Raw genomic sequence first — 27,816 nt, forward strand, 5'->3', positions numbered from 1 at the left:
TTTTTTTTTTTTTCTTTTCTTTTTTCTTGAGACAAGGTCTCGCTCTGTGGCCCACGCTGGAGTGCAGTGTCATGATCATAGCTCACTAGCCCTGAACTCCTGTGCTCAAGTAATCCTCCCGCCTTGGCCTCCCAAAGTGCTAGGATTATGGGCATGAGCTACTCTACCCAGCCTGTTTTTTTTCTGTGCAAATAAATGCACATGTATTTTAGATTCATTTTTATTGTTACAGCATTTTTCCACCAGACCCTTATGGATTGACAACTACATCAAGTGTTGCTGTAGACCAGGAATCAACATTTTGTATAAAAAGGACAGAAAGCAAATATTTTAGACTCTGCAGGTCAGGAGGCAAGATCAAGGATTTTTTTTTTCCTTTTTTTCTAAATGTCCTCTGGTTCATATTTTCTCATGAAGATCGAGGATCTTATTTAAGTGGTTTGTTTTTTTTTTTTGAGACACAATCTTGCTCTCTCGCCCAAGCTGGAGTGCAGTGGTGTGATCTCGGCTCACTGCAACCTCTGCCTCCTGTGCTCAAGCAATTCTCCTGCCTCAGCCTCCAGGGGAGCTGGGACTACAGGTGCGCACCACCACGCCGGGCTAATTTTTGCATTTTTAATAGAGTCGGGGTTTCACCAGGTTGGCCATACTGGTCTTTAACTCCTGACCTCAAATCATCTTCCTGCCTTGGCCTCCCAAAGTGCTGGGATTACAGGTGTGAGCCACCCTACCCAGCCTTACTTATTTCTATAACCAGAAAGAAAAGTTCGTAAAATTTTTGTTCGTGAAAATCAAAATATGATAACTGAGTAGTTTCTTAAATACAAGTTGCTACAGTTGGAATGTTTGTTCCTAATCACCAGTGAAACAGTATTAACAGGTGGGGCCTTTAAGAGGTGATTGGGTTATGAGGTCCTGCCATTCATGTGTTAATGGCTAATAGCTTATGGGAGTGGGACTGGTTGCTTTATAAAAAGAGGAAGAAAGGCCAGGCTCAGTGGCTTATGCCTGTAATTCCAGCACTTTGGGAGGCCAAGGCCTGCAGATCACCTGAGTATCAGGAGTTCGAGGCCAGCCTGGCCAACCTGGGGAACTCTTGTCTCTACTGAAAATTAGCCAGGCGTGGTGGTGGGTGCCTGTAATTCCAGCTACTTGGGAGGCTGAGGCACGAGAATCACTTGGACCTGGGAGGCAACGATTGAGGTGGAGGTTGCAGTGAGCCGAAATCGTGCCACTGCACTCCAGCCTGGGCAACAGCAGGATTCCGTTTCAAAAAAAAAAAAAAGAAAAGGAAGAGAGACCTGAGCTTGCACACACAGCCTGCTTGCCATGTGATACCCTTTGCTACCTCAAGACTCTGCAGAGTCCCCACCAGCAAGAAGGCCCTCAGCTTGGGATATCTCAGCCTCCAGAACTGTAAGAAATAAATTTCTGTTCTTTAAAAATTGCCCAGTCTCAGGTATTCTTTTATAGCAGTGCAAAATGGACTAAGACCCAAGTCTATTCGTAAGAGTGGAATTCTTTTGGGATATAACATTTCACTTAATTGGGGCTCCCAGGTTGTATTGTCTGTCGTCAATTGATTGCACATGTTCTCCTTTGAAAACCCTTCCTGGCTCACAAAAACAGGCGGCCAGCGCTGGATGTGGCTTATAGATTGAGTCATGCGCAACTCAGATCTCAGCTCTGCTCTCAGGGAACTCAGTCTATGGCGGGGAAGAATCCCAAAGTCAGTAAACAAATATATCATTTCAAAGGTGTTATTAAGGAGGAGAGGATGCTGAGACTATGATATAAGGAGGGTGGGGCCCAGGCTGATAGGGTTGTCAGGAAAGGCTCTTGAGGTGAGGTCTGTACTAAGATCTGAACAAGGGGTCAGCTCTAAATACCCTAAATACACAGAACAGTGTGGGATCATACTATTTATTTAGGTTTTTTATTTTTACTTTTTTTTTTTTTTTTTTTTTTTTTGAGACGTAGTCTCGCTGTGTCTCCCAGGCTGGAGTGCAGTGGCGTGATCTCGGCTCACTGCAAGCTCCGCCTCCCGGGTTCACGCCATTCTCCCACCTCAGCCTCCCAAGTAGCTGGAACTACAGGCGCGCGCCACCACGCCCGGCTAGTTTTTTGTATTTTTAGTAGAGACGGGGTTTCACCATGTTAGCCAGGATAGTCTCGATCTCCTGACCTCGTGATCCACCCGCCTCGGCCTCCCAAAGTGCTGGGATTACAGGCTTGAGCCACGGCGCCCGGCCTTATTTTTTCTTTTTTGAGATGGAGTTTCGCTCTTGTTGTCCAGGCTGGAGTGCAACAGCACGATCTCGGCTCACCGCAACCTCCACCTCCCAAGCGATTCTCCTGCCTCAGCCTCTTGAGTAGCTGGGATTACAGGCATGCGCCACCACACCCAGCTACTTTTTTATTTTCAGTAGAGATGGGGTTTCTCCCTGTTGGTCAGGCTGGCCTCAAACTCCCAACCTCAGGTGATCCGCCCGCCTCAGCCTCCCAAAATGCTAGGATTACAGGCGTGAGCCACCACATCCGGCCCTACATTTTTAAATTTTTTTTGAGACGGAGTCTTGTCTGTTGCCCAGCCTAGAGTGCAGTGGTGCGATCTCGGCCCACTGCACCCTCCGCCTCCAGGTTGAAGTGATTCTTCCACCTCAGCCTCCTGAGTAGATGGGATTACAGGCGCCTACCATCACACCCGGCTAATCTTTGTATTTTTAGTAAAAATGGGCTTTCACCATGTTGGCCAGGCTGGTCTCCAACTCCTGACCTCAACTGATTTGCCTGCCCTGGATTCCTGAAGTGCTGGGATTACAGGCGTGAGCCACCGTGCCCAGCCCATACTGTTTATAGAATAGTCAGTAATCCACAGTGTGGACACTTTTTGATGCCAAGTAAGATCTACATTAAGAAGTTTTTTTTTTTTTTTTTTTGAGACAGTCTTGCTCTGTCACCCAGGCTGGAGTGCAGTGGCGTGACCTCTGCTCACTGAAACCTCTGCTTCCCGGGTTCAAGCAATTCTTCTGCCTCAGCCTCCCGAGTAGCTGGGACTACAGGTGCACACCACCACACCCAGCTAGGGTTTCACCATGTTGGCCAGGCTGGTCTCAGGCTCCTGACCTCAGGTGATCCACCTGCCTCAGCCTCTGGGCAGTGCTGGGATTATAGATGTGAACCACTGCTGCGCCCGGGCGGCAGTGTGATTTTTGAGGCTGCATAGGATGCCATGGTGTGGACTCACCACAGCTTTTTGAAGTGAGACTCTGTTGTCTGCTGGCTTGGCTCCATTTTTAGGCCACTGTATCTTAGTGTATATCTTAGTGTATATAGGGTTGGATGTGGAAGTTCACGCCTGTAATCCCAGCACTTTCGGAGGCCAAGGCAGGCAGATCACTCGAGGCCAGGAGTTCCAGACCAGCCTGGCTAACATGGAGAAACCCCATCTCTACTAAAAAATAAATAGTTGGGCATGGTGGCGCGTACCTGTAATCCCAGCTACTCGGGAGGCTGAGGCAGGAGAATCGCTTGAGTCTGGAGGTGGAGGCTGTAGTGAGATGAGATTGCACCACTGCACTCTAGCCTGGGCGACAGTGACTCTGTCTCAAAAAAAAAGTGTCTTAATAGATATGAATCTTGTATTGAGTCAGAGGGTGTGCAAATTCAATACTGATACTGCTCAGCTACCTTCTAGAAAGATAGTACACCCACGGTCACTACTTTCAGACATTTGTTTCAGATTGTTTAAAATGCTGCTGGGCGTGGTGGCTCATGCCTGTAATCCCAGCACTTTGGGAGGCTGAGGCAGGTGGATCACTTAAGTCAGGATTTCAAGACCAGCCTGGCCAACGTGGTGAAACCCTGTCTCTACTAAAAATACAAAAATTAGCTGGGCGTGGTGGAAGGCGCCTTTAATTCCAGCTAATCAGAGGCTGAGGCAGGATAATCACTTGAACCTGGGAGGGGGAGGTTGCAGCAAACTGAGATCTCGTCACTGCCCTCTAGCCTGGGCGGCAGAGCGAGACTGTGTCTCAAAAAAACAAAAACAAGGCCGGGCGCGGTGGTCCACGCCTGTAATCCCAGCACTTTGGGAGGCCGACGCGGGCGGATCACAAGGTCAGGAGATCGAGACCATCCTGGCTAACACGGTGAAACCTCGTCTCTACTAAAAATACAAAAAAATTAGCTGGGCATGGTGGCGGGTGCCTGTAGTCCCAGCTACTCGGGAGGCTGAGGCAGGAGAATGGCGTGAACCCGTGAGGTGGAGCTTGCAGTGGGCCGAGATCGCACCACTGCACTCCAGCCTGGGCGCCAGAGGGAGACTCCGTCTCAAAAAAAAAAAAAAAAGCCATATATCTGAGACTGAAAATATAAGCATGACAGGCGCCTCTACCAAGCTCATTTCAAAGGCTGAAACCAGAACCCACTGGTCAAAACAAAGCAGTAGAAAGAGCTGGTAGACCACTACTGCAGATACTCTTCAGCAAGTCAAGTGGACACCCTGAGTGAGATGAGCCTTGTGAACAGACTCACCTAAGCAGCAATGTGGAGGGCCAGGTGCACTGAGGGAGTTCTGTGGCCCAGATGTCTGCTGGTTGTGATTTCTTGACTCTGACCCCTTCATCGGAATGGTCTCACTGTGGTCAGGGTCAGATGGTAACTACAGTTTTGTGGGGTTTTATTGAGACAGGGTCTCGCTCTGTCGCTCAGGCTGGAGTGCAGTGGTGCGATCTCGGCTCACTGCAACCTCTGCCTCCCAGGTTCAAGCGATTCTCCTGCCTCAGCCTCCCAAGTAGCTAGTATTACAGGAGCGTGCCACCACGCCTGGCTAGTTTTTGCATTTTTAGTCGAGACAGGCTTTCACTATGTTGGCCAGGCTGGTTTTGCACTCCTGACCTCAGGTGACCCGCCCACCTTGGCCTCCCAAAATGCTGGGATTGCAGGCATGAGCCCTGCCGCCTCCCCAGTCCTCCATCCCCGTCTTAGCATTTCTAAGTAGTTCCCATGTGCTCCTTAGTTACATACCTGTCATGTAGGCTGAGTGCTTTGAGGGTAGGAGGCTTACATATCTGCTTCCTGCTGCTTGACACAGTAGGTGCTTAGTAAATCACTAAACAAAAAGATTATGAATGAAAAGGACATGGGCAATAGTTTCAGCAGAAACTCAAACCCTTTCTGTTTGAAAGAAATCCTTTGCTGGGGATGGTTTGAGTAATGGGGAAAAATGGGTTCTGGAGCCAGATTTAAGCAGCTGTGTAATCCCAGATGAGTGACTTGACCCCGTTAGGCCTCATTTTCACCTGAAAAACAAGGTTAATAAAGCTCACCACTGAGCTGGGCATGTCGCAGGTACAGTCTTGGCTGTCAATACACAAAAATGGCTTCAGGCTGGGCACGGTGGCTCACACCTGTAATCCCAGTACTTTGGGAGGCCAAGGCAGGTGGATCACTTCAGCCCAGGAGTTCCAGACCAGCCTGGGCACCATAGAGCCCCATCTCTAAAAATATTTTAAAAATTAGCTGGGTGTGGTAGTGTGCACCTGTCTCAGCTACTTGGGAGGCTGAGGCAGGGGACTGACTTGAGTTTAGCGGTTTGATGCTGCAGTAAGCTATGGCTGTGCCACTGCAGTCCAGCTTGGGCAATAAAGTGAGACCCTGTCTCTTAAACCAAAAACATAACAGGCCAGATCGCTTGAGCCCAAACGTTTGAGACTAGCCTGGGCAACAAGGTGAAACTCCATCTTTACAAAAGATACAAAAATTAGCCAGGTTTGGTGGCGCGTGCCTGTATTGCAACTACTTGGGAGGCTGAGGTGGAAAGAACCGTTGAGTCTGGGAGGTTGCGGCTGCTGAGAGCCGGGATTGCGTCACTGCACTCCAGCCTGGGCGACAGAATGACATCCTGTCTCAAAAAACATGAAACAAACATACCAAAAAAAAGTTTCATAAGCACAGCTGCCACAACGTTCCTGGACTTCCCATGTTATTCTGTTCAATAAAGTCACGTCATTAATTTAGCTGTGCTCCTATTTTCATTGTATCATCTAATCGATTCACAAATCGCACGTCCTTATTTTTGGCTCAGGAGAAAAAACAAAGGTTGCAGTAAGTCCAGACGTGACAGCCAAGCTGGCTTGCTCTTTCTCCTCCTTCTACATTTTGTTGCTGGGCACACTGAACACAGGGTCACTCAAAAAGAGACCCTTGCTGACAAATCGGGACCAATTTTGATTCCCTGGAAACCATTTATTTTTGGTAAATGCCAGTGATGAATACACACGTCATTCCCGAAGAAAAGTCTATAGCATTTAAGTCTTGAAAACAGGTGACAATTGAAAAAAAAGTTATAATATTTTCAGGTCTTTTAATAACTTAATGTTCTGTGTTCTTCAGGCTGTGAGACCTTAAGGTATTGGGGTCTGGTAACGTCCCACCTATAGCAAAGGGCCTGTTGGGTGACGTAGGACAAATACACAGCAAAATTCAGAAACTGCAAGTGCTTCCTCACTTGAACGGATGTGGCTTGACCCCTTTGTGATTGGGGCTTGACTGTTCCTAGAATGAATGACTTAAAATAAGGTGGTTAAAAATTCTCCTGTGACTCTCGCCATAGTGAACAAACATGATTCAGAAATGCCTCCTTCTGTAAAATGAAGGAGCTGGGTTGGAGTCAGTGTTACCAGCCAGACCACACCTTGGATGGGTAAAGGAAATTCCCTACCGCAGAGCCCAGCAGCGAGGAGGCTGACAGGAAGGCAGGCCTGCAGATGAAAGCATGTGAGTGGGGCATGTGGTGCGGGCACTGGCTGGGAAACCGGCCTTCCAGAGGTCAATGTCAGTCTGGCTGGGCAAGGTGGCTCATGCCTGTCATCCTAGCACTTTGGGAGGCCACGGCGGACAGATCATTTGAGGCCAGGAGTTCGAGACCGGCCTGGCCAACACGGTGAAACCCTGTCTCTCCTAAAAATACAAAAAATTAGCCAGGTGTGGTGGTGCATGCCTGTAATCCCAGCTACACGGGAGGCTGAAGCACGAGAATCACTTCAACCCGGAGGATGGAGGTTGTAGTGAGTTGAGATTGCACCACTGCACTCCAGCCTGGGCAACAGAGCAAGAATTCATCTCGTGGGGGGAGGTGGGGGGTGCGGCAGGGAAAGTGGACCTCCAAGTCTCAGAAATATTTGTCTTTTGATCTGCTGATTTGGTGTAATGTGACTGCCTCATTCATTCCAGTGTACGTACTTGCTGTAAATTTATATACAGAATTAAATAGCCCATTTATTAATTTATAAACCATAATAAAACCAAACAGTCATTTCCCCTCACCAGCAGATCTTGCATTGGAAAAGGAAAATAATATACAAATTTCAGCAACATCAGAGATTTCATGAAGCCTGAATGGAGGTCAAATTAATTTTGGAGTTCGATGACATGTTCAAAGATTCAGGTACTATAATCACAGACAACTCCCGTAATAATCTCTCTCTGCAGTGCAAAATGATCCCTGTTTCTTGTCATTCACCAGTGAGAAAAATCCAACTGCAGACTTGACTGCCTTCGGTGAAGGCACGCGGCAAGTTCTTCTGACAACAGCCTTCACGTCTTACACAGCAATTGTCTCAGCTTTGGGACCAAAGTATATACAAAGCAAGCGAACAAGAGACGAAGGAAGAGGGACACTTCTGAGGCCGGTGGTGCGGAAACTCACCACCAAAAGCAGGGTGGTCCAGGAGTGTCTCATGTGTCAGCTGACACAACATCTTAAATACAGAATTCCAAATGAAAGAAAAACAAAAAGAACAGGAGTCAAGCATAAGCGATGTTACTTCCTCTCTGAACGGGGAAAACATTTCACTCGCTGGGAGATAAAAGGTGAACCTCTCATTTGCTGCTCTCTCCCCTCAAGTGCCAGCAAGAAGCTGGGTGTGAAGAAGAAAGAAGGCAGCCATCACCTAAGACCCCACACAGGCCAAGCCGTGGTCCCCTCCATGAGGGCACGGTCCTTGCAAGAAGCTGTAAAAGACAGACCACAGCTCAGACCTGAGCACTCAGGGTTACCTACTGGGGTCTTGTCATATTCCTCATGTTGATTTCTGCCAAGACCCAACTGATTTTTTTTTTTTTTTTTTTTGAGACAGACTCTCACTCTGTCACCAAGGCTGGAGTGCTGTGGTGTGATCTCAGCTCACTGAAACATGCACCTCCTGGGCTCAAGTGATTCTCCTGCCCCAGCCTCCCAAGTAGCTGGCATTACAGGTGGGTGCCATGATGCCTGGCTAATTTTTGTATTTTTAATAGAGACGGGGTTTCACCACGTTGGCCAGGCTGGTCTCAAACTCTAGTAATCCGCCGACCTCAGCCTCCCAAAGTGCTGAGATTACAGGCAGGAGCCACCACGTCTGGCCCCAGACTGACTCTTGACCAAAGAATCTGATTTGGCAAACCAAATCTTAGCGCAGTGTTAGCTCCTCGTCCCCTTACCCAGAACATGATTCAGATCCTAACATAAACACAAAAACAGGTCAGGGAACCAAAACACTGTGGTCTTGTCTATTACTATTGAGATAATGTTCATGATTCATTCTGTTTTCAGCAATTGTGACAATTTTGAAGCTTCTCCTGAAGCTTCAAAACACATTATTTCCTACTAAATACCAAAATGTGTCACACAGGCATCACCAGTGGGAACTTTTTTTTTTTTGAGATGGAGTCTCGCTGTTACCCAGGCTGGAGTGCAGTCTCGGCTCACCACAACCTCCGCCTCCCAGGTTCAAGCGATTCGCCCGCCTCAACAGCCTGAGTAGCTGGGACTACAGGCGCACAGCACCACACCCGGCTAATGTTTGTATTTTTAGTAGAGACGGGGTTTCACTATGTTGGCCAGGCTGGTCTCGAACTCCCGACCTCGTGATCCGCCCATCTTGGCCTCCCAAAGTGCTGGGATTACAGGTGTGAGCCACCGCGCCTGGCCGGGGAACTTTGTTTTTAAACTTTTAGAAACAAAATGGTTTTCAATCCGTAAGCCAGTCCTAATGCATCCCATAATGGGGAGCAAGGCAAAAACAGACACACACAACTACAAAATATTCCCTAGAAAAATGCAAGAGCCTCAGAAAATCAAGCTCTCTCTACCAAACAACCTACCAAGTCATCACAGAAGAGGTGAAGACTCTCTCAAAAGACAAGTGCCACAGAAACAGAGCTTGAAATACTGAACATGATTTCCCGAAGATCCTTCTCACCACCCCGAGAGAAGCACCCTGCTCTGTCGAGGGAAGAAGAGGCGGAGGAGAGCCAGCCGTTTCCCTTCCATCTGGATCTGGGTGGATGCCAACCCTGACGTGCAGGGCACAGCACCAGGCGGCAGGAACTGGATGCTAACTGCAACCGCTTTTTGCTTTGGAACATTTGCCAGGAACTTGCAAACTGCTAAAGGGATGACCAGGAAACTGGATCCATCTCTGTGGCTGGGGATGTTTTGAATGATTCTCGCAGGCTCCCTGTCTGCTTGGTGACCCTGTTGGTCCTATGCGTATCTGCGCCAGGGAATTAAAGTAGCCAGTCTGACGTTCTCAAGCACTGCCCTGGACACCCCCACTGCCAGCTCATGGTCTACAGCCACAGTGACCCCAGCTTTTCACACAGGGTCCTGAATGTTAATCTGGAACGCAGACACAAGTGCTCTGAGCTACACTGCTTGGGGAATAATTCCACATGGAAAGGTCCAACGTGGCCAAGATCTCCACAGGGACACGGCCCTCAGATGCCAGACTCCAGAATGAAAGAGCATGAGACACCGGTCTCTGTTTAGGTTTGCCCAGAGCTCACGGCCGTCTGCACTGCAGGCAACAGATCCTCCTGCGGCTCACGGGAGGCCAGGAACCCCAGGTCTTCTGATGGAGACTTATACACTGTCCCCTCGGCTGGGTTGTACATTCACTGATTGTCAGAAGTTTCTGATACTGCTGTGGGAGCCGGGGAAGGAGTCACAGAACAGTCTGATCCTGTCCTCTGGACTCTACACATCATAGCGGTTCAAACTGTATGAGTTTGGGTAGCTCTGCCGGCTGTACTGGAAGTGGTCTGTTAAGATGTTGTTGCGGCCATACTGATAGTCCCCGTGCTGGGGGAAGAGGAGGCCGTTGTGGGGCTTCTCCAGTGGGCTCCGGTGACGCTCCTTGCTGCTCAGGTCTGCTGTGGTGACGGGGAGGAGGTGCTTCCTGGCTTGCTGGTTTGCATCGTACTTGGTCTGTGCCAGAAAGAGAGCAATGAAACAGGACATAAGGAAGAGCTCATAATTCACAGTCAATCAAATGGCTGGCCGTGGTGGCTCACACCTGTAATCTCAGCACTTTGGGAGGCCGAGGCAGGAGGATCACCTGAGCTCAGGAGTTTGAGACCAGCCTGAGCAACATGGCAAAACCCCGTCTCTACTAAAAATACAAAAAATTAACCGGGTGTGGTGGCGCATGCTGTAGTCCCAGCTATTCAGGAGTTCTGAGGCATGAGAATTGCTTGAACCCAGGTGGAGGAGGTTGCAGTGAGCTGGGATCATACCACTGCACTCTAGCCTGGGAGACAGAACAAGACGCTGTCTCAAAAAAAAAAAAAAGTCAGTTAACCTCTGGGGCCAGCATAAGTCACAGGGCTTGAGTAAGGAAAGCAGACATGAATGGACCAGACCACAATGTGTGGACAGACTCAGGAGGAAAGTCCTTGGCCAGGCGCAGTGGCTCACGTCTGTAATCCCAGTGCTTTGGGAGGCCCAGGCGGGAGGATCACTTGAGACCAGGAGTTGGAGACCAGACTGGGGCAAAACAGAGAGACCCCATATCTACATGTGTTAAGAAACAAATGAAGAGGTCAGGTGCGGTGGCTCACGCCTGTAATCCCAACACTTTGGGAGGCCAAGGCGGGTGGATCACCTGAGGTCAGGAGTTAGAGACTGGCCTGGCCAACATGGTGAAACCCCATCTCTACTAAAAACACAAAAATTAGCCGGGTGTGGTGGCAGGCACCTGTAGTCCCACCTACTCAGGAGGCTGAGGCAGGAGAATTGCTTGAACCCAGGAGGTGGAGGTTGCAGTGAGCTGGGATGGAGCGCCACTGCAATCCAGTCTGGGTAACAGAGTAAGACTCCGTCTCAAAAAAAAAAAAAAAAAAAAAAAAAAAAAAAAAAAGGAAGGCAAGCCCTCTCTGTTGTCTGTTTGCCATCCCATGTACTTAACACTGCACTAAACAGAGCCTTTGAGAGGAGGGATGGAAATCTCCAGCTGAGACGCAGCCGGAGTGACTGGAGGACCTCAGGTTGCCTATGCAGGGAAAAGGAAGCCAGGGTGGGATGGGGCTACACCAAAATCATAAACCAGTCAGTGGCAAAGCTTCGACCTACAGCCCCAGCCTCCAGCGCCCGGGAGGCCCTTCCTTTTCTGACTTCCTGGGTGCTGAGGGGCCGGCTTCCTTCCCTGCCCAGCCTTCCCCAACTCTCACCTTGTTATAGAGGAAGACCCCCAGGATGGCGGTCATCATGCCCAGGACGTTGGTGCTGGTGACTGGGTTGCGCAGCATGATCAGGGACACTGTGATGACCATGATTCTCTTGGTGGCATTGGCTACCGAGTAGCTCAGGGGGCTGACGAGGTTGAGGATGCTGAAGGCGATGACATTCTGGGCAAAGTTACAGAAGCCGCTGACAGCCAGGAGCAGGAGTGTCCAGGGCCACTGGTAGACGTAGGTCTGCAGAGACCGCAAGGCAAAGACAGCACTTCAGTGGGCGGCAGCGACCCCGCCTCCCTGTATCTACCTGGCAGGGTTAGGGGAAGGGATGCGGAGGGGCTCGTGTGGAGCCTCATGGTCCACAGGCAGCCAGCCCAGGCATGTCACCAAGAGACACCAGGTGCTTTAGGTCCATGACCTCAGCACTTCATGACACCACACAGCACGGGAAATCACCCGCCATCTCCTGCCAAGGAAACAGGTGAAGCCAGGTCCCCAAAGGGTACCAAGCAAGACGTAAGCCAAAGCCTTCCCTGGCCGTGAACAGCCAGGAACTCTGGGTTTAGCAAAGCAGCGGTCTGCTTGCTGGCCACAATGCATTCTACAGGGTGGGAGGTCCTGGGAAGGTGGCCCTGAGCCTGCGAAGTACCCGGTAATATGAAAGCCACAGATCTGCACCCATTGCTGTGAGGATGAAACAGAATCATAGCTTTGGAGGTGCTTTACAAGAATCTCAAGCTAAACAAACACAAGAGGTGATGTTATCATCAACAGTTGAGGCCAGGTGCAGTGGCTCACGTCTGTAATCCCAGCACTTTGGGAGGCCGAGGTGAGTGGATCACCTGAGGTCAGAAGTTCGAGACCAGCCTGACCAACATGGTAAAACTGTGTCTCTACTAAAAATACAAAATTAGTCAGGTGTGGTGGCGCATGCCTGTTAATTCCAGCTACTCAGTAGGCTGCAGCAGGAGAATCCCTTAAACCTGGGAGGCGGAAGGTCCAGTGAGCTGAGATTGCACCATTGTACTCCAGCTTGGATAACATGAGTGAAACTCTGTCTCAAAAAACAAACAAACAAACAAAAAACAGTTTAGGTTGGGCGTGATGGCTCACGCCTATAATCCTAGCACTCTGGGAGGCTAAGGAAGGAAAATCATTTGAGGGCAGCCTGGGCAACACAGTGAGACCCTGTCTCTACAGAAAAATAAAAAATTAGCCAGGCATGGTGGTGCACACCTGTAGTCCCAGCTACTTGGGAGGCTGAGGTGGGAGGATCGCTTGAGCCCAGGAGTTCAAGATTGCAGTGAAATACGGTGGTGCCACAGCACTCCAGCCTAGGCAACAGTGTAAGACACTGTCTCAAAAAAATCCCACAAAACTTTACCATCTGACCCTGAACAAAACGAGGCCATTCTGAATAAGGGATCCAGAAATCAAGAAGTCACAACTAGGAGACATCAGGGTCATGGAACCCCCCAAAGAATCTAGGCTGGTCCCAGGACAGGCAGACAGGTGAGAATCAGGTAGGCACCGCCCTGTAGGCCAATTTCCAGGCCACGCTGACCTTGGCCACAGTAGGACAGAGCTGGCTCAGCCCAGGGCGACTGGTTGGCGGCCCCGCTGGAGCTGCAGGATGTCCACCTGACTCCATCTCCACTACACTCCAAGAGAGAAGGATCCCATGGTCCTCTCCAACGCAAGGAAGACACGTTTAGGCGACCAGCTCAATGTCAACCAAGTCAAGACTCGAACTCCCAAATGCAAGTCCATTTACCTGTGCCATACACCCTGCAGCTTCTGCAGGCAACCTCACTGGAGGAATAGCCCCTGTAATATATACGAGCCCACCAGGATGCCTCCAGGGTGGGCCAGCCTGTTCTCCCAAGGTCGCTCCCTAAGGTGATTGGGTTAGGACTTCCAAGCTATTTTCTTCCTGCTTGCATAGGTATCTGTCTTCCGGGAAAGGAACCCAACCAATCTGGCTTAAAACAAAAAAAGATACATTAATAAGATGGACTGATGTGTCCACGCGGTGCACAATTCCAGGCATTTTAACAAATGCATCAATTCATGGAACCACCACGACCATCGGGGATTAGGACACTCCTGGGGGGCTTCTCTTTTGTCCTAACCCCCTCCTCCTACACCTGGCAACCATCCATGTTTTCTGTCATGATCCGTGTATCCTTGGGACATTGTCACAGAACTAGAATCACATGGCTCGGAACTTTCAGAGACAGGCTGCTTTCACTCAGGGTAGCATATCTGCCATTCATCCAGGTTGTGAGGGACAAGAGTTGGCACCTTTTCACTGCTGAGTAATGTTCCACTGTATGTAACATTCCATGTACTGAAGTTTCTTCTCTCTTTTTTTTTTTTGAGATGGAGATTTGCTCTTGTCACCCTGGTTGGAGTGCAATGGTGCAATCTCAGCTCACTGCAACCTCTGCCTCCCGGGTTCAAGTGATTCTCCTGTCTCCGCCTCCTGAGCAGCTGGGATAATCACTGCTTTAAAGTCTTTGTCTGATAATCCCAACATCTTTGTCATTGTACTGTTGGCCCGTGTTGTCTTTTCCCAACCACCTGGAATTTCCTGGTTCTTCATAAACTATGTAATTTTGGCTGGAATCCCGGGCATTGAGCATATTATAAAAGTCCGGGTCTTATTCACATCCTATGAAGAATGTTGATGTTTTTTTTAGCAGGCAATTGATGATGCTGGGTTCAGGCTGCAGGCTTGACCAGCCTTCTGTGGGGTCGTGGTTCCAATGTCAGTTATGTTTTCAAAGCCTTTCCAGTGGTATTTGGCTCTGTCCTGAGTCTGTGCTGCCCGTGGTCAGTCTGAAAGCTGAGCGGTGGTCTCTCCCACAGTTCTGTTCTCAGTCTTTGGTATGCAGTTTAGGATCTGATCCTCACAACGTGTGACGCTCAGGGCGAGCCTGGGATTCTGTCAGCGACTTTATGAGGTCGCTGTCCTCAGCTCCTCCCTCCACACGATCTCCTGAGTACTTTCCAGTTTCCTAGTCCCTCCCTTTCATGGCCCTCCAGCCAGAAAGCTGGGGTTTAATCACCGCACTTGGCTGTTTACTTCCTGTGATTACAGCCCCATTTGAGGGTCAAGCAGTGACAGTACGGAGCAAGAACAAGCTGCAGAAGGGCTCTTCCCATGCTCCGAGGACCAAGTTTCCTAAAACTGCAGAGGAAGGGTCCCCTCTCTCAGGGTTTTAGGTGGCTGTGGAAACTGCTGCTGCTGACAGAGGATTGTTGGGGGCCTGGGACACAAGAGATGAAGGCAAAAAAGAAAACACACAAAAAACCTAACAGACAGCTGGGCGTGCCAGCTGGCGCCTGTAATCCCAGCACTTTGGGAGGCTGAGGTGGGGAGATGATCTGAGGTCAAGAGTTCGAGACCAGGCTGGCCAACATGGTAAAACCTCATCTCTACTAAAAATACAAAAATTAGCTGGGAGTGGTGGTGCGTGCCTACAATTCCAGCTACTCAGGAAGCTGAGGTGGGAGAATCGCTTGAACCTGGGAGGTGGAGGTTACAGTAAGCTAAGATTATACCACTGCACTCCAGTCTGGGTGACAGAGCGAGACTCCATCTCAAAACAAAACAAAACAAAACTGAAAAAAACAACAAAAATGAGAAAAAGTCTAACAGGCATCCAGGTGTGGTGGCTCGCGCCTGTAATCCTATCTCTTTGGGAGTTGAGGTGGGCAGATCACCTGAGGTCAGGAGTTCAAGACCAGCCTGGTCAACGTGGTGAAACCCATCTCTACTAAAAAAAAAAAAAAGAAAAGAAAAGAAAAGAAAAAAAAAATACATAAAAATTAGCTGGGCGTGATGGCACGTGCCTGTAATCCCAGCTATATGGGAGGCTGGAGCAGGACAATCTCTTGAACCCTGGAGGCAGAGGTTGCAGCGAGCTGAGATCGCGCCACCGCATTCCAGCCTGGGTAACAGATCAAGATTCCAACTCAAAAAAAAAAAAAAGGAAAAAGCCTAATAGGGGATTTCCTCCATTCTCTCTGAGGGTTAGGAGTCTCCTTTCCCACTCTCCAAACTCCAAACAGAGAACATCTCTGTTCTCATTCAGGGCCTGCATCTACCTTCTGAGCTGCCTCATGTCCAGGCTGAAGACGCAGGAGGAACAAGAATGATGAACTCACCGCTGGCTCCAAGGCACCTTGAATTCTGGTCCTTCCCCGCGGCCATCTGCGGGCTACCATTTACTTCTTGGTTCTCAAGTAGCTGTTTCGTGCATTCTGTCCAAGTTTTGAAACCAGGCCGCCTGCTCCAGAGTCTAGGAATCCCCGCCTGTCTTTTGCCAAGCCATCTGGCAACTGGGCCAGGCATCTCTGGGAACTGCCCACTCCAGCCTTTGATTCTTGGTAGACGGGAGAGCAGCAGATACCAGCTGACATTCTCCCATTTCATCCTCCTCCCGCCTGTTCTGCAGCACGGGCCTGCGACGACGCTGACTAACCTGCCATCTGTGTAGTCTACATGGAAGATGCAAGACAAAGAGGGAACCCAGACATGTGGGAACCCCATCTTCAGACTGCAACATTAGTGAATACGGTGTGTGCCTAGGGCTGCTATTAAAATACACAAGGTCATGCTCATGTTACAAAACATATGGGCCAGGTGTGGTGGCTCACAGCTGTAATCCCAGCACTTTGAGAGGCCAAGGTGGGAGGAAGGCTTGAGGCCAGGAGTTCAAGACCGACCTGGACAACAGTGGGAGACCCTGTCTCTACAAAAAGAAAACAAAACAAAACACCACAAACATAACATACATAGCCTCAACTAAAAAAAAGGAGGTTACTCAATGTATTACAACAACAACAAAAGATAATCACTAGAACAACAATAACAACACAAAATGTCCTGAGTGCAAGAAAAGCAAAGACAAAAGACCACAGCAAAAGCCTGTATGTTCCTGTCCATGTGTGGACACATACATACCCTAATGAGCTGTAACACACAACAGCAGAGGAACCGGTGGGAAACCCACTGACAATATTACACAGCCCTACAAGAAATGAGAAAGGCCTTCTGTGTCGTTATGAAGAGCTCTCCAGGACGATGAGATGAAATGAACAAAGCGCGGAAGAGTTCAGCTCCCCTTCAGTATCCACGGAGGACTGGTTCTAGGTACCCCTGTGGATCCCAACATCTATAGATGTTCAAGTCCCTTTTATAAAATAGTTTAGTATTTGCATGTAATCCATGCACATCCTCCCATTTACTTGAAATCATCGCTAGATTACTTATAATACCTAATGCAAATGCTATACAAATAATTGTTATACTGTATTATTTAAAAATATGTATTATTCTTTATTGTAGTATTGTAATTGTTTTTCTACCATATATTCTCAATTCGCAGTTGGTTGAATCCACTAGTATAGAACCCACAGATATGGACAGATGACTGTCTATTAATATTTATTTTTGAGACAGGGCCTGGCTCTGTCATGCTGCCTGGGGTGCAGTGGCTCAATCATGGCTCACTGCAGCTTTGACCTTCCTGGGCTCAAGTGATCTTCCCATCTCAGGCTCCCAAGTAGCTGGGACTGCAGGCATGTGCCACTATGCCGGGTGAATTTTTGGTTTTGTTTTACATAGAGATGGGGTTTTGCCACGTTGCCCAGGCTGGTCTCAAACTCCTGAGGCTAAAGCAATCTGCCTGCCTCTGCCTTCCAAAATACTGGGATCACAGGTGTGAGGCACTGTGCCTGCCCTGTATATTTAAAAAGCTACTTTTTGGGCTGGGCATGGTCGCTCACGCCTATAATTCCAGTACTTTGGGAGGCCGAAGTGGGTGGATCACCTAACGTCAGGAGTTCGAGACCAGCCTGGCCAAAATGGTGAAACCCCGTCTCTACTAAAAATACAAAAAAAATTAGCTAGGCGTGGTGGTGGCTGTCTGTAGTCCCAGCTACTCGGGAGGCTGAGGCAGGAGAATTGCTTGAATCCGGGAGGCGGAGGCTGCAGTGAGCCGAGATCACACCATTGCGAGCGAAACTCTGGCTCAAAAAATAAAATAAAATAAAATAATAAAATAAAAAGTTACTCTGTGTGTAAGAAGGACAGAGGGTGATTATACATGCAAATTTGCTTGTATTTGCAAAAATATGGAACAGGTGAACCAGGAGCCTAAGAAATATTATCCATGGTCGGGGAGGGGACAGGGTGGAGGGGACAGGAATCATGGCCAGACTTCTTCATTTTTTTTCATTTTTATGAGACATAGTCTCGCTGTGTCACCCGGGTTGGAGCGCAATGTCGTGATCTCGGCTCACTGCAAGCGCCGCCTATCTAGTAGCTAGGATTGTAGGTGTACGCCACCATGCCGGCTAATTTTTATATTTTTTCTAGAGATGAGGTTTCCCCATGTTGGCCAGGCTGGTTTCGAACTCCTGGCCTCAAGGGATCCACCCACCTCGGTCTCCGACAGTGCTGGGGTTCCAGGTGTGACCCACTGCACCCGGCCTGCAAAGAAATCCTAACCTTCTCTCAGCACTCTAGTTCCGGTTGTGCCATGGGAATGTTCACTCTGAAGCGATTATATGAGTGAGTATACAGTAGAATAACATCAGTGAATAACTGGGGTAGAATAAGCAACTAAGAAAACGAGGAGAGGAACCAAGCATACCAGCAACAAGAACTAAATACGAAATTCAACACGGCAAAGATCTGGACTATTCAACTGAAAGTGAAACTAACTGCTAGGAACTCTTTGCTGCTGCCCCAGGTATGTACTTCCTAACTTTTCACAACAAAGGCTGAACAACGATGACCCAGCAGCAAAAAACACCCACGGCGCCTGGATCGTGTCTTTAAACACTGCTCCCCACTAACGGCACCTGGAGCCCTGAAGGAGGGGCTGACTGCAGCTCTGGGATGGGAAGTACACAAGGTGAAGGCAGGCATCCTGCTGGGCGATAAATGCTCACCCACAGGGCTATAAGGGCAGGGAACCAATCAGAAGGGCTCCAGTGGCTAAGACAGGACAATTTTTTTTCATTTTCTTTTCTTTTTTTTTTTTTTTTTTTAAGATGGAGCCTTGCCCTGTCGCCCAGGCTGGAGTATGGTAACGCAATCTCGGCTCACCGCAACCTCCGCCTTCCAGGTTCAAGCGATTCTCCTGCCTCAGCTTCCGGAGTAGCTGGGATTACAGGCAGGCGCCACCATGCCTGGCTAATTTTTGTATTTTCTGTAGAGATGGGGTTTCACCAGGTTGGCCAGGCTGGTCTTGAACTCCTGACCTCAAGTGATCTGCCCACCTCGGCCTCCCAAAGTGCTGAGATTACAGGCTTCAGCCACTGCGCCTGGCCAAGACAGGACAATTTGACTAGGAAAACAAGTAATTCATGCAACTGACAAATACATAAAGTTCACAATGATGCTGGAGAAAAAAAGAGAACCCCTTCCCTACCCCCAAACAAACCCTCAACTCTGGTCAACATTTGGAGTAAGCTCCAACTCTCTATCCTGAAAATCAGTCATCAAAAGGAACAGTTAAGCATTAAACTGCCTTTCTCGTACCATACTTCAAGGTAACAAACTAGTCCTGGCAGATGGGAAGTTCTTCATAGAGGAATTACAGCTCATCAATGTGAAAGGAAAGTGAGAAAAGTGAGCCATGGTTTACTGACTGGGAAAATAGAGGTAATATCCACTACTTCAGCAGGTGGAGCCAAGGATTAAAGATAAGAAATGTCACAAATCCAGCTAGACCACATTAAGACCTCAATAAATATTTACTTTTTCTTTCTAACTCGAGTCTGGAAGAATCACACTGGCCTCCTCCTCACTGCAGGCACCTGCATTCATTTATAACACATTCTCTGAAGGCAGACCCTGTAGGTGGCAGAAAGATTCAACGTGGAGTAAATGGAAATAGAGACCAGGGAGGAACTGAGCTGCACGCAGTTGTCCTGTCCTGTCTTGTCTTCTTTTCTTTTTCCTTTCCCTTTTTTCTGTTCTTTTCTTTTCTATTCTTTCTTTCTTTTTTTTTTTTTTTGAGATGGAGTTTCACTCTTGTGGCCCAGGCTGGATTGCAGTGGTGCAATTGCAGTTGCAATCTCTGCCTCCCGGGTTCAAGCAATTCTCCCACCTCAGCCTCCCAAGTGGCTGGGATTACAGGTGTGCACCACCATGCCTGGCTAATGTTGTATTTTTAGTAGAGACGGGTTTTCACCATATTGGTCAGGCTGGTCTCGAACTCCTGACCTCAAGTGATTCACATACCTTCGCCTCCCAAAGTGCTGGGATTATAGGTGTGAGCCACCACACCTAGGCAGCGCACAATTTTCTTTTCTCTTTCTTATTTATTTATTTTTTGAGACAGAGTCTCGCTCTGTCACCCAGGATGAAGGGCAGTGGCACCATCTCAGCTCACTATAACTGCCACATCCTGGGTTCAAGTGATTCTTCTGCCTCAGCCTCCCGAGTAGCTGGGACTACAGGTGCGAGCCACCATGTCCGGCCAATTTTTGTATTTTTGGTAGAGATGGGGTGTCACCATATTGGCCAGGCTGGTCTCAAACTCCTGACCTCATATGAGATCCACCCGCCTCGGGCTCCCAAAGTGTTGGAATTACAGGCGTGAGCCACCGCGCTCGACCTTTTTTTTTTTTTTTTTTTTTTTTTGGCCAGCGCACAGTTTTCAAAGTTCCAGGGCTGGCAAGGCACAGTGGCTCACATCTGTACTCCCAGCACTTTGGGAGGCCGAGGCAGATCTCTTAAGACCAGGAGTTCAGGACCAAACTGGGCAACACAGTGAGACCCTGTCTCTCCAAAAACAGTAAAAAAAATGAGCCAGGCATGGTGGTACTCGCCTGTAGTCCCAGTTACTTGGGGGGCTGAGGTGGGAGGATCGCTTGAGCCCCGGGTTAAGGTCAAGGCTGCAGTGAGTCATGATTGTACCACTGCACTCCAGTCCTGGCAACAGAGCAAGGTTCTGTCTCTAAAAAAAAAACATTTAAATTAAAAAATGAGGAAAGCCGGGCGCGGTGGCTCACGCCTGTAATCCCAGCACTTTGGGAGGCCAAGGCGGGCGGATCACAAGGTCAGGAGATCGAGACCACGGTGAAACCCCGTCTCTACTAAAAATACAAAAAATTAGCCGGGCGCGGTTGTGGGCGCCTGTAGTCCCAGCTACTCGGGAGGCTGAGGCAGGAGAATGGCGTGAACCCAGGAGGCAGAGCTTGCAGTGAGCCGAGATCGCGCCACTGCACTCCAGCCTGGGTGACAGAGCGAGACTCCGTCTCAAAAAAAAAAAAAAAAAAAAAAAAAAAAAAAAATGAGGAAAAATAAAAAGTCAGTGTGCTCTCTGGACCATACTGTCAGGACATGAAAGGGTCACCTTCTCTTCCTTGATGCTACTGGCGCCCACACAGCAGCTATCAGCACCTGGGATCAAGCACACCAGAGAAGGAAACGCACGGAAACCCACTTCCTCGACGGTGTGCACCGCCACTGTGAGTCATTACAGAGGGCTGACGGCTGAAAGGGCTGGCTGCCAGGTGCCCAAAAAACACCCCAATGTTAACATGCAGCTACAGCTCCTCAGCAAAGCACCTATTTTGGAACTAGCCAAGAAAATGGCGTGTTCTTGGTGCTGTCCAACTCACCAAGTCGCTGCTGACCAGGAAAGCCGAGAGGTCCACCAGAACCCAGGTGGGGATCATAAAGAAGACGGCGTGGCAGCCCAGGATGTTGAGCAGCCGGAGATGGTGGATCCGTGAATCTCGCAAGACCTGGAAAAGGAAAGCCTCTTTAGAGGGTGATTAAAACTATAAGTGGCAAAAAGGGCTCCAGTGACTCAGGCCCCAAACACAGTGGCTGGACATTAACCCCGACATCTGAGCTTGAACACCAAACCTGCAAGTGCATTTGTGAGGACATACACAGCACAGGCCTGAAACAAGCACCATGTTCCACGCATAAACGACTGAGAAAAGAAAACAAAAATAAAGCAGTAACAGTCAGTGCTGGTGAGGACGAAGTGAAGTAGGCACTCTGAAATTCCACTGGTTTGAGGCAAAATTGGTATAACCTTTCTAGAATACGACCAGACAAATTATATTAAGAGTGATAGGCCGGGCGCGGTGGCTCAAGCCTGTAATACCAGCACTTTGGGAGGCCGAGACGGGCGGATCACGAGGTCAGGAGATCGAAACCATCCTGGCTAACACAGTGAAACCCCGTCTCTACTAAAAAAATACAAAAAAACTAGCCGGGCGAGGTGGCGGGCGCCTGTAGTCCCAGCTACTCGGGAGGCTGAGGCAGGAGAATGGCGTGAACCCGGGCGGCGGAGCTTGCAGTGAGCCGAGATCACGCCACTGCACTCCAGCCTGGACGACAGAGCGAGACTCTGTCTCAAAAAAAAAAAAAAAAAAAAAAAAAAAGAGTGATAAACGTTTCATACCCTCTAACCTGAGAACTGTAAGCCTATCATAATGAAATAACTGAGACAGGAAAACATCACACACATAATTGTATCTACATTACAATGAAAAGTTAGAAATAACTGGTATTTCCAATACGGAAACTGCATTAACCATGGTAACTGAAAAGTGTGTGATTATCACAGGAGTTAAGAGCAATAATTTTTTTTTTTTTTTTTTTTTTTTTGAGACAGGGTCTCACTATTTGTATTGCCCGGCTGGTCTCAAACTCCTGGCCTGAAGTGATCCTCCTGTCTTGGCCTCCCAAAGTGCTGGGATTATAGATGTAAGCCACTGCACTAGGCTTCAACAAGTTTTGAAATTTTGTTTTAAATTGAACTTTTCAGCTAGGCCTGGTGGCTAATGCCTGTAATCCCAGTGATTTGCGAGGCTGAGGTGTGAGGATCACTTGAGCCTCGAAGATTGAGGCTGCAGTATGCTATGATTGTGCCACTGCACTCCAGCCTGGGCGACAGTGAGCTCTGGTCTCAGTAAAAGAGCTTTTCTTTTCTTTTTTTTTTTTTTTGAGACGGAGTCTTGCTCTGTCGCCCAGCCCAGGCTGGAGTGCAGTGGCGCGATCTCGGCTCACTGCAAGCTCCGCCTCCCGGGTTCACGCCATTCTCCTGCCTCAGCCTCCCGAGTAGCTGGGACTACAGGCACCCACAACCGCGCCTGGCTAATTTTTTGTAATTTTTAGTAGAGACGGGGTTTCACCGTGGTCTCGATCTCCTGACCTTGTGATCCGCCCGCCTCGGCCTCCCAAAGTGCTGGGATTACAGGCGTGAGCCACCGCGCCCGGCCAAAAGAGCTTTTCTCTATTTTTTTCTTATTGAGCACATTAACTTTATAATAGAATTTTTTTTTTTTTTTTTTTTTTTTGAGATGGAGACTCACTCTTGCCCAGGTTGGAGTGCAGTGGTGCAATCTTAGCTCACTGCAACCCCTGCTTCCTGGGTTCAAGCAATTCTTGTGCCTCAGTGTCTGGAGTAGCTGGGATTACAGGTGCATGCCACAATGCCTGGCTAATTTTTGTGTTTTTAGTAGAGATGGGGTTTTGCCATGTTGGTCAGGCTGCTGTTGAACTCCTGGCCTCAAGTGAACCGCCCGCCTTGGCCTCCCAAAGTGCTGGGATTATAGGTATGAGCCACTGCGCCCGGCCAAAAAATCAAAACGATTTAAAAAGCAAAATGACAAACAGAAAATCAGCAGATGGCAATCAAGATTTTTCTGCTCCAATAGCAAAGAAATTTCGACTCAGCCTGTTTTTCCAATGCCACCAGCTTGCCGCCCGCACACCCCTGAAACCCCATGCACGTCCGCTGATGGTACCCAAATACCTTTTTGGAGAAAATGTTCTGAAGCGAGAAGCACAGCGTGGCGGCGAGGGCGCTGACGAGCCCCCACATGTCGAAAGACAACTCGGTGACGGTGGCCAGCAGGACGCCGCTGATGATGGGGATGAGTGACAAGTACACCTGCAGGAAGAGGCCATCAAGAATTGCCCACAGGCCAGACTAGAGCTGGGCCGCCCACCACAGAGGCCCAGGGAAAGGCCTCTCTCCTCCCTCAGCAAAGGGATACTACCTAACACTTTGAAAATGGTGTTTGCTGTGCCAGTGATGCTCCGGGGGGTGGCTCGGGGCAGGTGGTTATTAGAGCGCCAGAGGCAGGGCTTATTTGTGGGTAGCCCTATTCCCATACGGTCACCCTCATTAAGAGCCTCTGCTTAGGGCCACAGCCCAGGGCTGGTCCTAACTCCACAGATCTATTCAGCTGCCACTGACACACCAGGGCCTGAAGCCCTGATCCTCTGTAAGGCTCCCCCTTCCCTCTTTTTAAAAAATAGTTTTTTTGAGACTGACTCTCACTCTGTCACCCAGGCTAGAGTGTAGTGGCACGATCTTGGCTCACTGCAACCTCCGCTTCCTGGGTTCAAGCAATTCTCCTGCCTCAGACTCCCCAGTAGCTGGGATTACAGGCATGTGCCACCATGCCTGGCCAATTTTTTTTGTACTTTTAGTAGAGGTAGGATTTCGCCATGTTGGCCAGGTTAGTCTTGTAGTCCTGACCCACAGGATCCATCCACCTCGGACTCCCAAAGTACTGGGATTACAGGTGTGAGCCACCGCGCCCAGCTCCCATTCCCTCTTACTTCAGGCTCTTCCAGTATGGTTACTCCTGGCTGGGACACTCCACTGATGCCTTCTCCTCCCGCTGACCTCCTGCCTTCACAAGGAAAGCTTTCTCCAACCCACCTCCACCTTGGGAGGCTTCTGTGCTGTGTTCCCAGGGCCACTGCCTGGGCTTCCCCAGCAGAGAGCTCTCCACCCACTCTTTTTTTTTTTTTTTGAGACGGAGTCTCACTGTGTCGTCAGGCTGGAGTGCAGTGGTACAATCTCTGGCTCACTGCAACCTCTGCCTCCTAGGTTCAAGTGATTCTCCTGCCTCAGCTTTCCGAGCAGCTGGGACTACAGGTGCCTACCACCATGCCCGGCTAATTTTTGTATTTTTAGTAGAGATGGGTTTTACCATGTTGGCCAGCACGGTCTTGATCTCTTGACCTCGTGATCTGCCCACTTCGGCCTCCAAAAGTGCTGGGATTACAGGCGTGGGCCACCGCGCCCGGCCTCTCCACCCACTCTGTTACATCATCCAGTTCCATTAGTGTACAACCTTAGGGCAGGTCCTTGTTCGCTGCTTTATCTCGGTGCCTAGCACACAGTAGGCACTCAATAGCCGCTAGCTGAATGAACGAGTAGCAAACATAGTGACAGAAAGCCTTCAACAAGGTCTGGCATGTGGGGCTAAACGACTCCCAACTGCCAGGATCCACCGGGATCCATTCCCGCATGTCCAGCTCTTCTGACTCTTGGCTCAACCCTGTCCTACCAAGAACACTCTTCACTTTGGGAGGCCGAGGAGGGCAGATCACTTTAAGTCAGGAGTTTGAGACCAGCCTGACCAACATGATGAAACCCTGTCTCTGTTGAAAACACAAAAATTAGCCAGGAGTGATGGTAAGCGCCTGCAATCCCGGCCACTCAGAAGGCTGAGGCAAGAGTTGCTTGAACCCAGGAGGCGGAGCTTGCAGTGAGCTGAGATCCCACCACTGCCCTCCAACCTGGGCAATAGAGCGAGACTCTGTCTCAGAAAAACAAACAAACAAACAAACACTCTTAAGGAGAGGTAGGAGAGGTGGAGATCTTAGGACGGAGTGGTCATGCCACAAGGAGGGCAGAGTGGGGGCTGTGGACCTGAATTCCAGCTTCCCCAATACTGGGCTGTGGCCCTCAGGCACATGATTCTCCCCTCTCAGTCCATCTCAGGAAAACCTGAGATCAGGAATGATGACTACCAGCCTTATCTGCCTTGCAGGGCAGGTTCCAAAAGTTATGATGTCATTATAATTAGTCTGGCTGTCTAACCGGGTCAATTCCCAGTCTTTCCTCACTGTGTGAAGTTTCTGGCTCCTTGCCCAAGCTGGGTACAATGTCCCGTACAACGGGGAAACCTGATAAACACGATGATATCCGGTGATGCAGCTACACACCTCTGGGAAAACTTTGACTTCCCAGGAGCCAAGTCACAGTCTGACATCACCCTGGGGGAGCGAGACTGCAGAGCACACACAGGTCTTGCTGGGACAAAGACAGGCGGGAATTAAAAAAAAAAAAAAAAATCAGCCATAGGTGGCCCAATTTCTATAAGCCGATCCAGGGCACTGCCTTTCTGAGTTACATAAAACACAAGATGCCAAAAACCAACCACTTGGAAAAGAGGCACGGTGTCCAGCATGAAATGGATTCCAGCTGGGACGACAGGCACCCAACTTCCACTTAAGGATACCGGACAAAGCTGTCTCTGGCTAAAGCCATGGCTATTCTTGCCCCAAGCCAGGAAATACCCTGGTTTGGCATCTTGAACCGAATTTGGACTGCGCCCAAAGCATCCTCCTTATGCAGCCCTGAGTCCTGTGTGCTGCTTTCGCTTCTGTTCCCAGACCATCACAACTTCTGGCTGTTTTAATTTCTAAGACTTTGCTGGATTTTGCCAAGATCAAACTCCTTTGATCGTATCTGGCTTCGGATCCCAGAGGTCCCCTGACAGCTCTCTCTTGTAAAGAAGTGAAAATCTAGCCAAGTGCAGTGGCTCACGCCTGTAATCCCAGCACTTTGGGAGGCTGAGGCAGACTGATCACTTGAGGTCAGGAGTTTGAGACCAGCCTGGCAACATAGTGAAACCCTGTCTCTATTAAAAATACAAAAAAAAAAAAATTAGCCAGGTGTGGTGTTGCATGTCTGTAGTCCCAGCTACTCGGGTGGCTGAGGCAGGATAATTGCTTGAACCTAGGAGGCAGAGGTTGCAGTGAGCTGAGATTGTGTCACTACACTCCAGGATGGGCAACAGAGTAAAACTCCGTTTCAAAAAAAGTGTAAACCTATCCCACAGCGTTCTGATCCGTCCCTAGTCCCACTGGAAAGGCCACACATGGGGTGTACGGCCAAAATGTGACCAACCCATTACCTACCAGCAAACCCAGGTAGGGTATGGGAGGAAAATTGTATCTGAAAGGGACAACAGTGTTCCTAAGACCACACAGCAGAGATCACAGAGGTACACATACTCCACACACCATTGCTCACAGCGTGATTCTAGAACTTGAGTAGTAAAAGGCCACTGGAGGCCTCTACACTGACTTCCCTATTTGACAGGAAGCCAGGCAGCCTGCAGACCAGGATCCTGACCACGTCACCAGTTGGCAACAGGGAGGAACCCCCTGGAGGTCCCACCTGCCCAGAGTCCCTGCCCGGGGTTACCTTGGTGCTCTGCTTCTCCTTCATAATGATCCGGGACAGGAGGACCACCCAGATGGGCATGGTGGCCTTGACTGCAAAGAGAGGGAAGGGCACTCAGGGGGCTGCCTGTGTTCCAGGGCCCAACCTGTTCCACCTCCACGGCTGGATGGGAGGGCTTGGCAGCCCCTCAGACCTCTTCACCCCTTCTCTGTCGGTAGGGCTTCCTCCCACCACGGCAGTTGTGGTCTGTCTTGCTTACCTCCCAGCTCTCTTCTCAGCCCCTTTTCTCCCTAAGAATCCTGTGCGTGTCCCTCCCCTACCAAAAGCCTTGGTAGCCCCTCTGCTGACTTCTCAGTCCGGCGGGACGCGCCCCGGGCGGCGCACTCCTTTCCATGCGCCCAAGACCCAAGCTGCGCGCCCCGGCCGCCGCCCCCTAGGCCGGGCGCGGAACCTACCGGTGTGTGCATAAGACACCGGCACCTTCCAGATGCTGACGTGCGCTGACACGGACGCGAAGTACTTGCCAAAGGCGAGCGGCAGCACGTAGCGCGGGTAGAAGCGCGGCGGCAGCAGCGGGCCGGACGACGGATGCGGACTGGGTCCGGGGCCCGAGACGGGCGGCGCGGGGGGCACGCGCCAGGCGCGCAGCAGTGGCGGGAGCCCAGCGCACAGAGCTAGGATGTGGCACAGCGACACGGTCACCGGGAACGGGAAGGCGCTCAGGATCACTTTGTTGACCACGTTGCCGCCCGCGCTCAGCGCGTACCACAACAGGCACAGCGCCGCCACCCGCGCGCCCTCGCGCGCCCCGCTACTGCTGCTTGCTGCGCCCGGGCCCCCAGCACCAGGGCCCGCGCCCACCGCAGCCGCCGCCATCCTGCCCCAGCGGCCGCCCCTTCCCGCCCGTCCGACGGCCCGACGCCGGGCGGGGGCGGGGCTGGGCGGGGGCGGGCCCTCCGGCCTAAGCCGTTTCCCATTGGTCGTTGCCTCTGTGCGTCATCCCACCGCGCCGGCCGACGCGCCAGCCACCACGTCTCGAGTGCAGGCCCAGTCCGCT

General features: G+C 50.0%; 1 protein-coding gene and 3 long non-coding RNA genes across 8 annotated transcripts; 3 read left to right on the forward strand and 1 right to left on the reverse strand.

Annotated features, from left to right (window-relative positions):
* On the forward strand, positions 1 to 4,700 carry LOC144336835 (uncharacterized). Its single transcript, XR_013409188.1, has 3 exons — positions 1 to 488; positions 1,261 to 2,573; positions 4,365 to 4,700. It is a non-coding gene; the product is annotated as an uncharacterized LOC144336835 (long non-coding RNA).
* Positions 207 to 27,652, reverse strand: SLC35E1 (solute carrier family 35 member E1). Of its 5 annotated transcripts, none has more exons than XR_013408772.1 (7): positions 27,215 to 27,646; positions 26,781 to 26,851; positions 23,301 to 23,438; positions 21,148 to 21,273; positions 11,494 to 11,739; positions 8,982 to 10,252; positions 207 to 1,022 (listed from the first exon to the last, which is right to left on the reverse strand). XR_013408772.1 is itself a non-coding variant. In NM_001266345.1 (6 exon segments), coding segments are annotated over 6 exon segments (1,233 nt in total). In that variant the 5' UTR covers positions 27,636 to 27,652; the 3' UTR covers positions 8,945 to 10,021.
* Positions 12,559 to 22,960, forward strand: LOC144336839 (uncharacterized). The gene is made up of 3 exons (XR_013409193.1): positions 12,559 to 12,764; positions 15,216 to 16,129; positions 22,817 to 22,960. It is a non-coding gene; the product is annotated as an uncharacterized LOC144336839 (long non-coding RNA).
* LOC144336828 (uncharacterized) lies at positions 19,822 to 21,413 on the forward strand. Its single transcript, XR_013409181.1, has 2 exons — positions 19,822 to 20,516; positions 20,822 to 21,413. It is a non-coding gene; the product is annotated as an uncharacterized LOC144336828 (long non-coding RNA).
* Positions 27,653 to 27,816: the final 164 nt, after the last annotated feature.

Source organism: Macaca mulatta, chromosome 19 (genome assembly GCF_049350105.2).
Source record: "Macaca mulatta isolate MMU2019108-1 chromosome 19, T2T-MMU8v2.0, whole genome shotgun sequence".
NCBI lineage: Eukaryota > Metazoa > Chordata > Mammalia > Primates > Cercopithecidae > Macaca > Macaca mulatta.